This window comes from Camelina sativa, chromosome 17 (genome assembly GCF_000633955.1).
Source record: "Camelina sativa cultivar DH55 chromosome 17, Cs, whole genome shotgun sequence".
Taxonomy (NCBI): domain Eukaryota; kingdom Viridiplantae; phylum Streptophyta; class Magnoliopsida; order Brassicales; family Brassicaceae; genus Camelina; species Camelina sativa.
In genome coordinates, this window is record NC_025701.1 from 8,815,603 (window position 1) to 8,830,986 (window position 15,384).

Genomic DNA, 15,384 nt, shown 5'->3' on the forward strand with positions numbered 1-15,384 from the left:
TGAGAGAGGATATAGAATACATAAATGGAGCCGAGGAGACTACTGGAGAGTAAAATAGTGATAAATAAATTTTCTTTTGGTTTTCTTTTTTTTTTCTTCTCTTCTGGTTTGGTCAATGAGATTATGACACAGCATTGATTCTATCTCAATTGACGATGATGTCTTTGTTCTGCTTTTGGAATTCTTTGTGTGGTACGTACTACATAAACATAGAGCATTGAGTCTCAATAATCCAAAGTATTTTTAGTCTTATTCTCATTCTATTGCATCATTTTAGATAATGCAAATTTTGGATCTCTTAAATGAGACATTACATCATGAAGTACAAATTTGCTTATATCAATTTTGTTTTGGGAGGGGACTAAAATTAGAACTCACATTCGGAAGAAGAGAGTTAGTTCAAAAGATCTCTAAATTAAGGCAAACGGATGCAAAATCTCTCTGTCTTTACTCGGATTCCCAAAACAGAGTTTTTCTTTTCAATCTGTCAAAAAAGCTCACAATGAACTTGAATTACAGAGATATTGACTCCTCTTCCTCAATTCACACGACAAAGTATCTATTTCACCTTTTTTGTCCACCCATCCGCCGTTGTGGGGAGAGAGACACACGGCGGAGTTGGAGTGGCTGGGGAAGAAGAAGAAGAAGAAGAAGAGGAAGCTGAGAATTTGATGAATTTAGCAGTTCATCGATGTTACACTCTATCAGAAACTTCAGAGTTGCATATGGGAATAGTTCTTCACGATTCATGATCACGCGCCGTTCGGTTCCTGATGCAAATTTGTGCGTCGATCGCTCAATTCCTCGCATGGGTTTCATTACTTGTACTATTACCGACGGTGGGCTCTTCTTCTTCTTCGAAACCTCTCCTAAATTGTCAACCTTTATTAGATCATCAACACCTTGTAAACCCTAGTCGCCGCCACGTTGATCTCCTCAGAGTTATGTCTTCCGTCAATGATCTCATTTCCGACGACAAGCTTTGGGTCCTTTCTTCTTCCTCCACCGATGTATCTCCACCCATTTATGTCTTTCTACAGTGCCGCGAAGATCTCTCTGTTTCCCATTGTCGACGTTGCTTCAACGAAAGCAGAGTGGAGCTCGAGAGAAAATGCTCCCGTTCGGCTGGTCGAGTCTACAGTGATGAATGCTTCTTACGGTTTGATGATCGAGATTTCTCTGAGGAATTTGTAGATCCTAGGTTCGATAGAGCCAAGTGTGAGGGGACAGAGTCTGGTTTTGGAACGTTTTGGAAATATCTTGATGATGCTTTGGTTAATGTGACTTTAAAGGCTGTGAAGAATGGAGGGTTTGGTGCTGCTTCTGTGATTAGAGACGTGGCAGTGTATGCCTTGGCTCAGTGTTGGCAGACACTTGATGAGAATTCGTGTCGAGAGTGTTTGGTTAATGCTAGATCGAGCTTGAGAGATTGTGACGGACATGAAGCTACAGCTTTCTTTACAGGGTGTTACTTGAAGTATTCCACACACAAGTTCTTTGATGATGCTGCTGAGCTTAAACCAGGTATGGAACATGATGATTGATGACACATCACTCTTTAAGTTTTGGATAATAGAGATTGATTTTTTCACCCATCGAACTTTTTGTTTCTTTCTTGTGCAGATCATAGAAACTTTATAAGGTCATCGTTTTTTCCAAATTTGAGTGATCATGATGTTACGAAATTAGCAATTGCTGCGGTTTCGTTGTGTATTCTTACTTCTCTTGGTGCCTTTATTAGTTACAGACGGTTTTCAAGGAAAAGAAAAGGTAAAAAAATTGGGACTACAATAATATCTTATAGCACCATAGCTATGTATAAAGGTTCCTTGTTTCGTTGATTCATGATCTTCTTTTGTTTAGCTCAAATTCCATCGTGTTCAAATTTCAAATACGAGATGCTTGAGAAGGCGACAGAGTCTTTCCATGACTCTATGAAACTAGGCCAAGGAAGGGCTGGTTCTGTATACAAAGGGATTCTTCCAGATGGCAGAATCGTTGCAGTCAAAAAGCTCTTCTTCAACACACGTGAATGGGCTGATCAATTCTTTAACGAAGTGAATTTGATCAGCAGAGTTGAACACAAGAACCTTGTGAGACTACTTGGTTGCAGCATTGAAGGTCCCAAAAGTCTTCTTGTCTATGAATATGTTCATAATAGAAGCCTTGATCAAATCCTTTTCAGTAAGTTGTAACATCTTCTTCTATAAACTAACTAACCCACTTATCAAATCCATCATGTTAACTAACTTATGTTATTTGAATTGCAGTGAAGAATACGGTCCATATCTTGAGCTGGAAGCAACGGTTTAACATGATTATGGGAATATCAGAAGGTCTAGAATACCTTCACAGAGGATCTGAAGTAAAAATCATCCATAGAGACATCAAAACCAGCAATATTCTACTTGATCGAAACCTAAGCCCTAAAATAGCCGATTTTGGACTCGTACGTTCCATGGGTACTGACAAAACCCAAACCAATACTGGCATTGCTGGAACACTGTGAGTGTGTGTGTACTTCTTGATCAATTCTTCTTTTTGCGTTTCAGAAAGTAGAGTATAAAAGTTTTGGAATTTGATGTTGTTCTTTGGAACTTGTAGTGGTTATTTGGCACCTGAATATCTTATCAAAGGCCAACTAACTGAGAAAGCTGACGTTTACGCATTCGGAGTTCTCATCATCGAGATAGCAACTGGCAAGAAAAACAACGCATTCACGCAAGGAACTAGCTCGGTTTTATACTCTGTAAGTAAGCCTTGTTTCCATGTTAAGTCGCGGATATAAGAGACACGCTCACAATTTTACATATTAACACTATAATAATGGTTTCGTCAAATAGGTATGGGAACATTTTAAAGCAAACACATTAGAAGGCTCGATTGATCCTCGGTTGAAAGAGAAAGTCACAGAGGAAGAGGCCTTGAAGGTTCTTCAAATCGGATTGTTGTGTGTTCAGTCATCAGTAGAGTTAAGACCTTCGATGTCTGAGATAGTCTATATGTTAAAGAACAAAGATTGTAAATTTGATTGTCCGAAACAGCCTCCGTTCTTGAGTGCCAGTGTTCTAATGCCAGATGAGGAGACTAGAGTCTGATATTATCAATCAGTTTCTTAGGATTTTTTTCATAATTTTGTGTTCACAAATACTATTATGGAATATGATGACACTTTTTTTCTTTAGTACAATTAGTTAAATTAGAAACTGGCTCTCTTGCTTCTCTTATTTGTTTGGCGCGCCTTCTCAACCAGAACAACGTAGGCGTTTTGCTATCGGATCATTCACTTCTAAAGGTCCAACAAAAAGGAGCTTCTCCGAGGAACATAAATTACCACCAACCGCTCGTTCAACAACATTTGACTTCCATAATGCTGTGGACCTGTGGTACAAGTTGATCACCATTTATGTTACACGTGTCGTGTGGACGTCACGCATATTATTTGTCTTGGTTTATTTTTCCAAAAAGAAAAATATGATACCTTTATAAACTAAATTAGTTGCATTATTCATATATATATATATATGTAATATACTCATTTTTTTGGTTATAGTTGTGAGTAATAAACTTTGAAATCTATCGACTTAAATATGTTTTTTTGGTTTTTTAACTGATTTGAATTTTGAATACTACTATTAATTAAATTATACAGACTGTTACAATATTACTGATTAAAATTTATGATATTTATTGGGGTTTAAAAAAAAAAAGCATTAGCTGGGACCCAGATGTTTCATCCCCAACCTCCTTCCCCGAGAAGCTACTACTAACCCTTTCCTTCCCCAATTTTTCCCACTCTCCTCCTCTATTCTCTCAACCTCTCCGCCTTAGATTCCGTTCTATCTCCCTCCACCGCCTCAGATTCGACTTTCTCTGTTTTTTTTTTTTTTCGTTTTAATTTTATTTATTTACTTTCTCTCTCTTCTCGAGGAGTCTTTGATTTGACCGGAACATTGTTCCGGAAGCTTACCCCAAGACCTCAGTCCTTAAATTCTCCGGTTTCATCTCCGTCGTTATCTCAACGACGGCATTAAAAATTTATATTCAACAGTAGAGTGCTAGTTCGAAGTGACACCGGAATTGTAATCGGAGTACCGAGAGAAGCCCTAAAAGTACCGTCCGTCGATCTCTCTGCTCTATCTTCGTCTTCTCTATTTATATCGCGCGCATTGTACAGTAGGAAGTAATAGTCGTTCTGCATGAGCCTAATTTTCAGGTATACCTTCAATTCCTTCGTAGCGGAGGAGATCTTCTCCTCTCTCTCGGGGGTTTGTGATTCTATGATTTGTTATTACCCTAATTTTTACTTTCTAGGTCGTTTTAGCTGAGTTTCGTTACTGCGATTGGTACATATTTGAGAGGTTTTGGATTAATCTCTTAGGGCACATACTCACAAGAACAACGAATTCTGGAATTTATGATTTGTGTTTGTCATTATCTCTGATAATTCGTTTGTTATTTGCTTCCTTCTAGATAAACAAGATGAGCTACGACAATAGAAGTGTAAACGTTTCTCATGATGCTGTGGTTGTTAAACCCGAGCGCGGTAATATGCTTCAGAGCATATCATCACCTAGAAGCCATGGTTCCAAAGAACATCCTCTACCTCAAGATTCTGAAGAAAATAGAGGATCAATCGGTCAGAGTAGCACTAGTGTGGTTGATCAGGTCCGTTCGCCAGCTGATGATGCTGGTGTCACTTCTTCATCCACCATATGTCCAGCTCCTGTTTGTAGGCAATTCTGGAAAGCTGGAAGCTATAATGATGAATTGAGTTCTAAGTCACAGCAGCCAAGTATGTATTTCTAATCATCAGCTATTTATTACTCTTTGCTTGGATGAGTTGGTCTTTGTCTCTGGAGGTTATTTGAGTAATACACGCCAGAGTATATTGTTTCCGTTTGCTTGATCCCAGGGTTTGTTCTCTATATATGTGGAAGCTTTTTGCTTATGGTTCTTGACATATGTTTCGCAGATGGAAAAAATTATCTTCATGTGCACCCTATGTTTCTTCACTCCAATGCTACTTCACATAAATGGGCTTTTGGCGGTATGCTTAAATAATAATCATTTCCCGTTTTTGTATGTGGCTAAGTAAACATTATTCAAGCGTTTTAACTAGACTTCTTTGGTTCTTGCAGCTGTTGCAGAACTGCTTGACAATGCTGTTGATGAGGTGCGTCCTTTCTTTTGATGTGCTTAATGCTTTAATCTTACTACCTGCTTCTTCTTTCCTGCAAATAATTTTTAATAATACTATTCACTCTTTGAACCTTGTTTCTACTTTCTACATATCTTAATGTCTCTGCTTAACCGAAAATGTTTTGACTTTTGAATCTTTAAATTCTTGAATACTTGTATAATTATATTCTTGATAGAGAACCTCTCCCTTCTGGGACCCGAGCGCTTCGCTTTCTGACACCATTCTGTCATTTTTTTAATTAAGGTGGAAGTGTGCCCTAAATATTTGTAGATAATCTCAGTAGTTCTGGATGATAGTTTATTAATATTGCTCTGTATCTTCATCACCCTATAGATCCAAAATGGGGCCACTTTTGTCATTGTAGATAAAACCACAAATCCAAGGGATGGTACAACAGCATTGCTAATTCAAGGTATTTGCATTGAATTTTGTGGATTAAGTTTCGTGCCAATTACAAGAGGGAATATGCAAAAGAAAGACTTTCTAATCTTCTCTCATAAAATTTTTAGATGATGGTGGTGGGATGGATCCTCAGGCAATGCGGAATTGCATGGGTTTTGGCTTCTCAGATAAAAAATCGGATTCAGCCATTGGAAGATGTATGAATCTTTTTCTTTATGCTCTTAACAATTATATCTCTAATTATAATTCTGCATCCCATATCTATAGTTATGATTTTGAAGCTCAGATCGTTAATGATGATTCTACATCTTTTCCTTCGTTATAATTCTTTAGATGGAAATGGCTTCAAGACTAGCACAATGAGACTTGGGGCAGATGTCATTGTTTTCAGCCGCCATTCAAAGAACCAGTGAGTGGTCATTGTTGGTTATCCTATGCGCCAATGTTCTAACAGTTTTCCATCCAAACATTTGCTTTCTAAACAAGAGAATATTGGCTAATTGTTTTCCTTTCCATCTGACTAGAACATTGACACAAAGTATCGGGCTCCTTTCTTATACTTACCTGACACGTACTGGCCATGATAGAATAGTTGTTCCCATTGTGAGTCTCCCTCTCTCACACATATAAAAGTACCTTGTTTTTCTGTAATTTAACCGTGTTGCCTTGTCGATATTCAGTTGGATTATGAGTTTAAGGTATCAGCTGGCGAGTTCAAGCCGTTGCAAGACCGAGAACATTTTATATCCAGCCTCTCCATTCTACTAGAATGGTCTCCATTTTCAACAGAGGCAGAACTTTTGCAGCAGGTAAGTCCAATTTTTTATTTTATTTTATCCACGCAACCCATGTTGTCTACAATCTGTATATTTCCTGGTTACTTGGTTTAAATTTTTTGGGGTCTTTCAATATTCCTTGTCATGGTACAATTGATAAAAGCTTTTGATGAGCTTTAAGTTTTGTATATAATAATTTGATCACAACCGTGAAGCCATGCACGACTGTTCTCCATTTCCATAATTCCGTATTTCTTGGATAGATATGGATGAATGAATGCTTAGATAAGACTAGAGCAGTTCAATGGAGACTTTAGTGTGCGCTTAAATTAGGCTCCTTCATGTTGGTCTATTCTCTATTTGTGTTTGCCTCATTTAATAAAGTTTTTCCTTTTATCTAATATGTTACGAAGTTCCTCTCTTCAGTGACATTTTATTTTGTGTCAGTTTGACGACGTTGGACCACATGGCACAAAGGTTATTATCTATAATATGTGGCTCAACAGTGATGCTAAATTGGAACTAGACTTTGATTCGGTTGCAGAGGTGAATTCTTGATCTTTCCTATTTCTGATATTTTTTCGATCCCAAGTATTATCATTTAATTGAGATCTTGTTTTTTCCGTATTTTTTTCTTTTGTAGGATATTCTCATTGAAGGCAGCATAAAGAAAACTGGATCTAAGATTGTGAATGATCATATTGCTAGCCGGTTTTCTTACTCTCTTCGTGTGAGCTTCTATTTCTTTTGGTCAATAATGTCTAGGGAACTGTTTATGCTTATGTTCATGTGCAGGTGGTAACAGTAACATTGAATCATAACTGCATGTGTGAATGTACTCATGAATAATCTTGGGAAATGCATAATACACATAGACACAGATAATAAAACGCTGCAGACAGCTGTATATTCGAAAAAGTTACTTTTGTAACTGTGTGTATACTAAGACTAGATAAGCTGGCATGCAACTGAAATTCTTTCTGCTGCTGATACCTTTGTGCAGGTTTACCTATCCATATTATACTTGCGGATTCCTGAGACTTTCAAGATCAGTTTGCGTGGTAAGGTAGTCGAACATCATAATGTTGCTGATGATCTCATGCATCCGCAGTACATCTTGTATAAGCCACAAGCTGCTGGTTCTGAAGAGGTGCGTAAAATATCTGCTTTTGTTTGTCTTCTTTTTAAACTTCTTAGTTTTTTTTCCATTATTACGATTTGAATCTCGGCGTTCATTGAGCAGGCTGTAGTTGTAACGACGATTGGATTTCTGAAAGAAGCTCCCAAAGTAAATCTTCATGGGTTTTGCGTTTATCACAAAAACCGCCTTATTATGGTGAGTTTTGAAATGTTAAAGATGTTATCTCACATTCAGTAGAAAACGATTCCGTGGGGTATAGACTGGGATTTTAGTTAAAGTTTTGTTGCTAGACCTCTCTTCATTGATGGTGGCATGCAGATTTAAAGGTTTCTTTTCATGAATATCCTTAACATATTTAAGTTTAAAATTTGTCTCAAAATATTTCTTACCCCAGTTGAACAACTCAGTATCCGTCAAGTTTCTATCACAAATTCTACACATACTCTTGTGTGACACTGACCTTGTCTGGGTTTTTTTTTTTGCTGTTTTCAGCCATTTTGGCAGGTCATAAGCTATTCAAGCAATCGAGGAAGAGGGGTTGTTGGTAAAAAACTGCGAAATGGATCAATCAATAAAACAATAGATTTACACTGATTGTTGTGTTTAGCACAGTTCTTTGATGGCTGAATTTATGTTAAGTTGTATGCTGTTGTAGGTGTTCTAGAAGCTAATTTTGTTGAGCCAACCCATAACAAGCAGGATTTCGAGAAAACTGTTCTTCTTCAGAAGCTTGAAAACCGTTTGAAGGAAATGACAGTGGAGTATTGGTAATTTCCTTAGCCTTGTCTTTTTGTTTGCTGTTGTGTTGCTACATTTATATATTCCTTCGCCAAAGTAGATAGTACAGAGTTTTCCTAGTGTATGGTAGAAGATATATTGTTCTCTTGCTGAACATGGGATTTTCAGTCCTCTGATTTGTCTCTAAACGTTCCCCTATTACCTCTGGACTGGCCTTGTATCAAATTCCAGCGTTTCTTACTATTTCAAGTGATTGAAAATCTTTAACAGGAGCTGCCATTGTGTGTTGATTGGGTATCAAGTAAATAAGAAGCCTCGTCTTCAGATACCTCAAAATGTTCAATCTGCCGGTAGACAAGCAATAAGTCCTCCTCCAGGCTTCAAAGCAGTTTTTCCACAACGAAATTCGACATCTCTTCCTAGAGTTTCAGTTGAGCCAGGTAAATGTTACATTGTTACTAAAACTTGAACCGTGATGTAAGTGGGATCGTAGTCGGGCTTTGACTAGAACAAAACTTGAGTTCTAATATTGGACTGCCCGATCTGACCTGGATTGGTCCAGGATTATGCCCGTTTTAAGAATCATTAATATGATAGTGCTGCGAATGCTCGATATAGCGACTGCAACTTGCAGCTAGTTATAAGTTAATATCCTCACTTAAGATGAGAACAATATAATCAATGTCTTACTGAAAAACTTACACTTTTTCCAAACTGATTACGAGTGCTTCTGGCTATTATTGTGATGATGTGGAAGGCAGAGTTAGTTTCACACAATCATTTTGTTGGACGTCCTTTTGTACTGTATATTTCCCTTTCCAGCGTTCCCGAACTCTCTCTGATGCTGACTTATGGTTTCATTATTATCGCAGTGCTATTGGAGAAGAGGAAAGAACATCCTGATTATGTTGCAAGCGCAGCGTCAAAAAGAAAGGTTGGGAATGATGGCTTTACTGTCCCGGGGCAGGATCGGGTTGAACAGGTACCTCAAGATATGTCTCTTTCATTTCCTGTTGAACATGTTTAACCCCTCCCAATACCTAGATGCTGAATACAAAACTGCGGTCTGTGGATATTGCTGACTAGATTTTCATCTAAGCACTGTTTGAGATATAGATGACATTTCCCTTATGTGATATCTCATGCACATGTGCCCACATAGAAAACATGATAGTAACTTTAGTTTGTAACTGCATCTACCCATTCCGTTTCTCTAACTTCATTGGCTTTTCACATGCTCTGAAGTTTATTCGTGGATCTGGAAGTCAGTCACAAGATAGCGAAACTGTCAAATTGATGGAAAAAAACAAGAAGCTCCGCGCAAAGTAAGATAAATTATGTAATANTACTGTCCCGGGGCAGGATCGGGTTGAACAGGTACCTCAAGTTATGTTTCTTTTCTTTCATTTCCTGCTGAACATGTTTAACCCCATGACTGTTCCCAATACCTACATGTTATATAACTATGATCTGTGAAATTGCGGACTAGATTTTCATGTGAGCACTGTTTGACATATATATGACATTTCCCTTATGTGATATCTCACGCACATGTGTCCACGTAGAAAGCATGATAGTAACTTTAGGTTGTAACTGCATCTCTACCCATTCCGTTTCTCTAACTTCATTGGCTTTTCACATGCTGTGAAGTGTATTCGTGGATCTGCAAGTCAGTCACAAGATAGCGAAACTGTCAAGTTGATGGAAAAAAACAAGAAGCTCCGAGCAAAGTAAGATAAATTATGTAATATATATTGCCAATTTCCGCATTTGTTTGTGATTTCTGCCAGAAAATTTATTATAATTCTTATACTCAGATGTTTGGACCACAAGGTGCGAAGTCAGAACCTTGAAATCAAGGTACGTCCGTATGACATTAACAACCCTATTGTAGTACTTGTTTCTTTCATTTGCTTTGGTGGTTTTGACTCACCGTTGTTCCTGCCTAATCCCAACCTCCTCTAAAGACATAAGATATATGGAAGCTAGTTTAGCATATCTCCATGAGTCTTGTCTTCTGAGTCTTTTTATTAAACTATCTATTAATTGGTTCTTAAGTTGCTTATTGCAATTGGTAATTTCCATCAATCACATCATTTGATTAGAAATACTAGATTGGCCTATGTCGCCATAAGTTCCTCAATATACTGGTTCGACAATGATTTAGAGTCAAATGATTGCAAAAAAACGATCTTCATTTTGTGGTGATACAGTTCGGGGTTTTTGTCTGTGCAGGCCATGAATCTAAAGAGTGAGATCGAGAACGCAAAAAGTGAGTATGAAAGGTTAATGGGAGAGCTACAAGCTTTGGGTATGGTGAAAGGGGAGCACAGAAGAAATGTAAATGCCTAGAAATATTCTCTGCACTTAACAACACTCTTTTTGCCTTTGTCATATCCATCTTCTAGGTTTGAAAACTAGGGATCCTTATTGGTTTATCTATCTAGTCTCTACTAATGAGTTTGCCTAGGGTAAGGCAACAAAATGTGAAGTAACAGGGTCCATGTTTATGAAATCAAAAGATCCTTTTTGTTCAGGAAAATCACCAAAAGTCAATGGGAAAATATTTAAATTTCTAAATATTTTAGGTTTTACTTTGCAAAAGAGCCTCTTTAAACAAATGACCATGTCTTGTCGTTGCGTGTCTGTGTCACCCAACCGAGAATAATAAAAATAGATATTTGGTATTTAATTTCCAAACGGTTACAATATAGTGACAATCATCACTGATTATTATTTATTTAATAATTAGATTGCAAATTCGTAATCCAACCATTGATTATTAAAAACTCCACGTTAACTATTTCTACAATTGTATAACAACAATCCCAGCATTTATTTAATGTATCATACCTCCACAGACATATAATCCGATTATAAAGTCTTTGATTTTGTTTAGAACATACAACCAGGAATACTAAATCAGGAAATAATACAGCCAATTAAAAACATCAAACGAAGACTAATCCAGCCAAGAAAGTATAAGTGTAAGTGATACGTCACCGCTGATGCCAACAACCACAATACATTACACACATGAGTCATAAGTGCATGAAAAGGCCATGAGCCAACGGCTAAGTCACGTGAGAGCGCACAAACATCCATGAAGAGATTTTACCGTTGAAGGCTAGGTAGGAATCAGATGCTTTCATCCCACATTCACAATTCCGCGGGTCCAACACGTTCTCTTCTACCACGTGGAGAGAACTGATTCGTTGACACGGATATCAGCAACAATGAATGAGAAATGTAGCTGATTCGCGCCACTTTGTCGGTATGCTTAAGTGACTCTCAACCGTCGGATCAAGATCGCGACAGAGAAAAAGGGAAGGGTCAACTTGGTCAATTAACACAAATTAAATTATAAATATAAAATTTTTTATTTAGTGAGAAAAATAAATGCGCTGGAAAATACTCAAAAAGACTCTCTCTGATTTGTCTGAACTCTGAAGAACTAAGAAAGAAACCGAATCGCTTCATTTTGTTTTCCCGAGAAAATTTCGAGAAAAAGAGAGAGAGAGAGAGAGACAGACCAAAAACAAAAAGAAAATAAAAAAAAGTTTTCTTCGCCGTCTGAGTGGGAAAGATGGCGGAGGATTTCGCTAGAGCGGTGGACGATGGGCTCAAACTCGCGAAACGGATTTATTTCGGGAAAGACCGGGCCGTCGCGGCTCCGAGACCACCTGCGCCGATGGAGAGATCGGCTACGACGCAGCCTTACCTTCCTACGGCTCCCATGGTTTACGCCGTTATACCCGACCCGGGAATTGTGGATAACCCGGATTTACCTAGCTATCAGCCTCACGTGCACGGCAGGTGCGACCCACCTGCTTTGATTCCTTTGCAGATGAATTCGATTGAGCTCGATGTTGATTGTTACCTCGATACCGCTCTTGTCACCGTCACCGGATCGTGGCGTGTTCACTGCGTTATGGGAAGCAAGAGATGTGATTGCCGAATCGCTATTCCCATGGGAGAACAGGTCTGTCTTTTTTTTCTTTTTCCGGGAAAATTTGAGATTGTTCTTTTGTAATTTATCAGATTAGTTCACTATTAGCCTATTAGGGTTACGTCTCTCAATTTGAAGAAGGGTTTGGTATCTTTTATTCTCTGATGGTTCTCATACTAATAGTGTATGGCTAACAGGGTTCAATTCTAGGTGTTGAGGTTGAGATTCCTAGAAAATCTTACACAACTCAGTTGATCACAGCCGACGATGAAAATGAATTTGAGAAAACGGCACATCCTGAAACTGGAGGCTTCTTGAAACCAAATATATTCACTATTACAATACCACAGGTGATGTGCAAGTTTCCATTTGGAACTTTTATGGTATTTTGTGTGTGTGTGTGTGTGTGGTTTGGTCTCTTTTCTGATTATATCTGCCATCTAATTCCAGGTTGATGGAGGTACCAACCTCTCTATCAAGATGTCTTGGTCTCAGAAGTTGACGTATAATGAAGGGCAGTTTTTTCTTGATATTCCTTTCAGCTTTCCTGAGTATGTGACTCCTGCGGTTAAGAAAATCTCCAAGAGAGAAAAGATTTATTTGAGTGTTAATGCTGGTACTGGAACTGAAGTTCTCTGCAAAGGATGCAGTCATCAACTTAAGCAGGTCTGCTTTTTTAAGACTTTTTCTCAACGCGATCCATAATATTTCAGTTTTTATTTCTTTTGGTATCATTCTGTAACTCTTATTCCTTTCATCTATTACAGGAAAAATTGCGGAGTGCAGGGAATTTGAGGTTTGCATATGAAGCTGATGTTTTAAAGTGGTCCAACACAGACTTTAGCTTTTCTTATACGGTATGAGTTCTCTCACTAGTGCTTTTAAATCTCTGTTGCTGCTTCAACGTCTCGTAGGCCATCTAGACAACTGGGCTTGCATTGAATGTTGTAAAGAGTGCTTATGCTTTTATTTTTCTTCGACCAATCGTAGGCCTCTTCAAGTAATATAGTTGGTGGACTTTTCCTTCAATCTGCTCCGGTTCACGATGTTGATCAGAGAGACATATTTTCTTTCTATCTTTTTCCAGGAAAGCAACAAAAAACAAAGGTTTGATTTTGAACTCTTTTTTTATTTTCTGTGCAATAAATGCCAACTGCATTATAATCGTAAGTTTCTTTCTGTCAACTTCAGGCATTCAAGCGGGAGGTAGTATTTGTTGTTGACATAAGTAAAAGCATGACTGGAAAACCTCTCGAGGATGTACACAATGCGATATCCACAGCTCTATCTAAGCTTAATCCTGGAGATTCCTTCAATATTATCACTTTCAGCGATGATACTTCTCTGTTTTCGACTTCGATGGAGTTGGTCACTCCAGATGCTGTTGAAAGAGGCATTGAGTGGATGAACAAGAACTTTGTCATCGCAGATGGTACAAACATGCTCCCTCCCCTAGAGATGGTATTTCCACAACTCCCTTGTAACTTAACACTTTGGTGATTATATCCCCTCATATTGAGTCCTGACAATAATTTGGCCAACTTTGTTCAATACTTTCAGGCTGTCGAAATGCTTTCGAATACTCGTGGCTCTATTCCTATGATCTTTTTCGTAACAGATGGGTCTGTTGAAGATGAGAGACACATTTGTGATGTAATGAAGAAACATCTTGCTAGTGCTGGATCAGTGTGTCCACGAATACACACTTTTGGATTAGGTAAACTTGTCTACATGTAAAATAACCGGGATTATCTTTTGATTTACCTTTTCATATGTGGACTCTTTTGATATATTTTCAGGAGTGTTCTGTAACCACTACTTCCTGCAAATGCTTGCAAATCTATCCAGGGGCCAGCACGAATCAGTTTATAATACAGGTGAAACTTTGACTGCGTTTGGTGAATTGAAGGATAAAGTTGTCATTATCTGTGCTATATAACCTATGTAATATAGTTTTCTAAACAAAATTTGCCTTTGTCCAGATCACATTGAAGAACGACTGGACAAACTGTTTACAAAGGCTTTATCCACAGCTCTTGTTAATATAACAATTGAGCCTCTGCAGAGTCTAGATGAAGTTGAGGTGTGCCTCTATGTTAAGATTGTTTGCTTGACTTTTTTGGAATTTTTTTTTTTGTTTCCTCGGATTCTATCAAGTTGATGTCTGTAATACTGAAATTGTTTACTTGTGGCTACAATAATAGGTATACCCCTCAAATATTCCGGATCTGACGTCTGCAAATCCATTGATGATATATGGAAGATACCGAGGAAAGTTCCCTGATAATGTGATAGCAAAAGGTCTGCTAGGAGATTTGAGCAGCTTTTCTGTAAACTTGACTGTACAAAGTGCAAAAGACATGCCTCTTGATAAAGTAAGATCACCTTCCTTTCATAATCATCCCCAAAGGAATTTTCTTTGATAAAGATATCCAGGTTTACATAAAGTGCCAATCCCTAAATATTTTCAGGTATTTGCAAAGAATGTGATCGACTTACTTACTGCTGAGGCATGGTTCTCTGAAGACAAACAGCTAAAAGAGAAGGTTTGTCTACATTTCACACATCCTCATTGTCCTTTTCAGGATTTGCTTCTTCAATTTGGTTTCTCTTTTTCTTCTCAGATTGCTAAACTAAGCATCGAAACCAGCGTACCATCCGAGTATACTAGAATGATCCAATTAGAGCACACAGAAGAATTGAAACCCAGCGACACTGCCGGAAAGAAAAAGGTATTGTATTGATTAGAAGTTATGAACTACGTGCAATCGCCACATTCAACGAAAACCTAGTGATCAGACTCATTTTTTACTCATATATTAACAGACAGCAAGCAATGGCGAGAAACAGAAGATGATATCAAGAACGATCCCGCTACAAAGCCTCGGGATAGGCTTTGGTGATAAAACAGCCACCAGAGAGAATGTTCCACCAGGATTTGGCGAACAGAGAGCACCTGATGCTGCAGAGAAGTTTGTCAAGGCTGCTTCGAGCTGTTGTGTGTCATTGTGCAACAAATGTTGCTGCATGTGTTGTGTCCAATGCTGCACTAAGCTCAATGATCAATGTGTCCTTGTCTTCACACAGCTCTTCACAGCGATTGCTTGCCTTGCCTGCTTTGAATGTTGCTCAGCTATTTGCTGCTCTGGAGACGACGGGTAGTTATAATGTTAAA

At 38.2% G+C, this 15,384-nt stretch overlaps 3 protein-coding genes across 4 annotated transcripts; all 3 read left to right on the forward strand.

Moving 5' to 3' along the window:
• Nucleotides 384-3,100, forward strand: LOC104756249 (cysteine-rich receptor-like protein kinase 1). The gene is made up of 6 exons (XM_010478807.2): nt 384-1,524; nt 1,624-1,770; nt 1,864-2,184; nt 2,271-2,505; nt 2,605-2,749; nt 2,844-3,100. The coding sequence occupies exons 1-6, from the start codon at nt 774-776 to the stop codon at nt 3,096-3,098; spliced, it is 1,854 nt and encodes a 617-aa protein (XP_010477109.1). The 5' UTR covers nt 384-773; the 3' UTR covers nt 3,099-3,100.
• On the forward strand, nt 3,750-10,884 carry LOC104756250 (protein MICRORCHIDIA 6-like). Of its 2 annotated transcripts, none has more exons than XM_010478809.2 (20): nt 3,750-4,216; nt 4,474-4,795; nt 4,976-5,050; nt 5,142-5,176; nt 5,537-5,615; nt 5,713-5,802; nt 5,939-6,014; nt 6,130-6,208; nt 6,286-6,414; nt 6,829-6,927; nt 7,025-7,111; nt 7,385-7,531; nt 7,625-7,717; nt 8,015-8,066; nt 8,178-8,289; nt 8,531-8,700; nt 9,133-9,242; nt 9,911-9,990; nt 10,078-10,120; nt 10,496-10,884. In XM_010478809.2, the coding sequence occupies exons 2-20, from the start codon at nt 4,483-4,485 to the stop codon at nt 10,610-10,612; spliced, it is 1,986 nt and encodes a 661-aa protein (XP_010477111.1). In that variant the 5' UTR covers nt 3,750-4,216; nt 4,474-4,482; the 3' UTR covers nt 10,613-10,884. The 2 variants fall into 2 exon arrangements, with proteins under 2 accessions (XP_010477111.1, XP_010477110.1); XM_010478808.2 differs by lacking the exon at nt 9,911-9,990 and adding an exon at nt 9,506-9,585 and having other exon boundaries at nt 10,496-10,861.
• LOC104756253 (inter-alpha-trypsin inhibitor heavy chain H4) lies at nt 11,671-15,384 on the forward strand. Its single transcript, XM_010478811.1, has 13 exons — nt 11,671-12,242; nt 12,407-12,559; nt 12,660-12,875; nt 12,977-13,066; nt 13,200-13,316; nt 13,401-13,670; nt 13,770-13,926; nt 14,009-14,086; nt 14,192-14,292; nt 14,414-14,584; nt 14,681-14,755; nt 14,834-14,941; nt 15,036-15,384. Exons 1-13 carry the CDS (start codon nt 11,847-11,849, stop codon nt 15,369-15,371), a joined length of 2,268 nt encoding a protein of 755 aa, XP_010477113.1. The 5' UTR covers nt 11,671-11,846; the 3' UTR covers nt 15,372-15,384.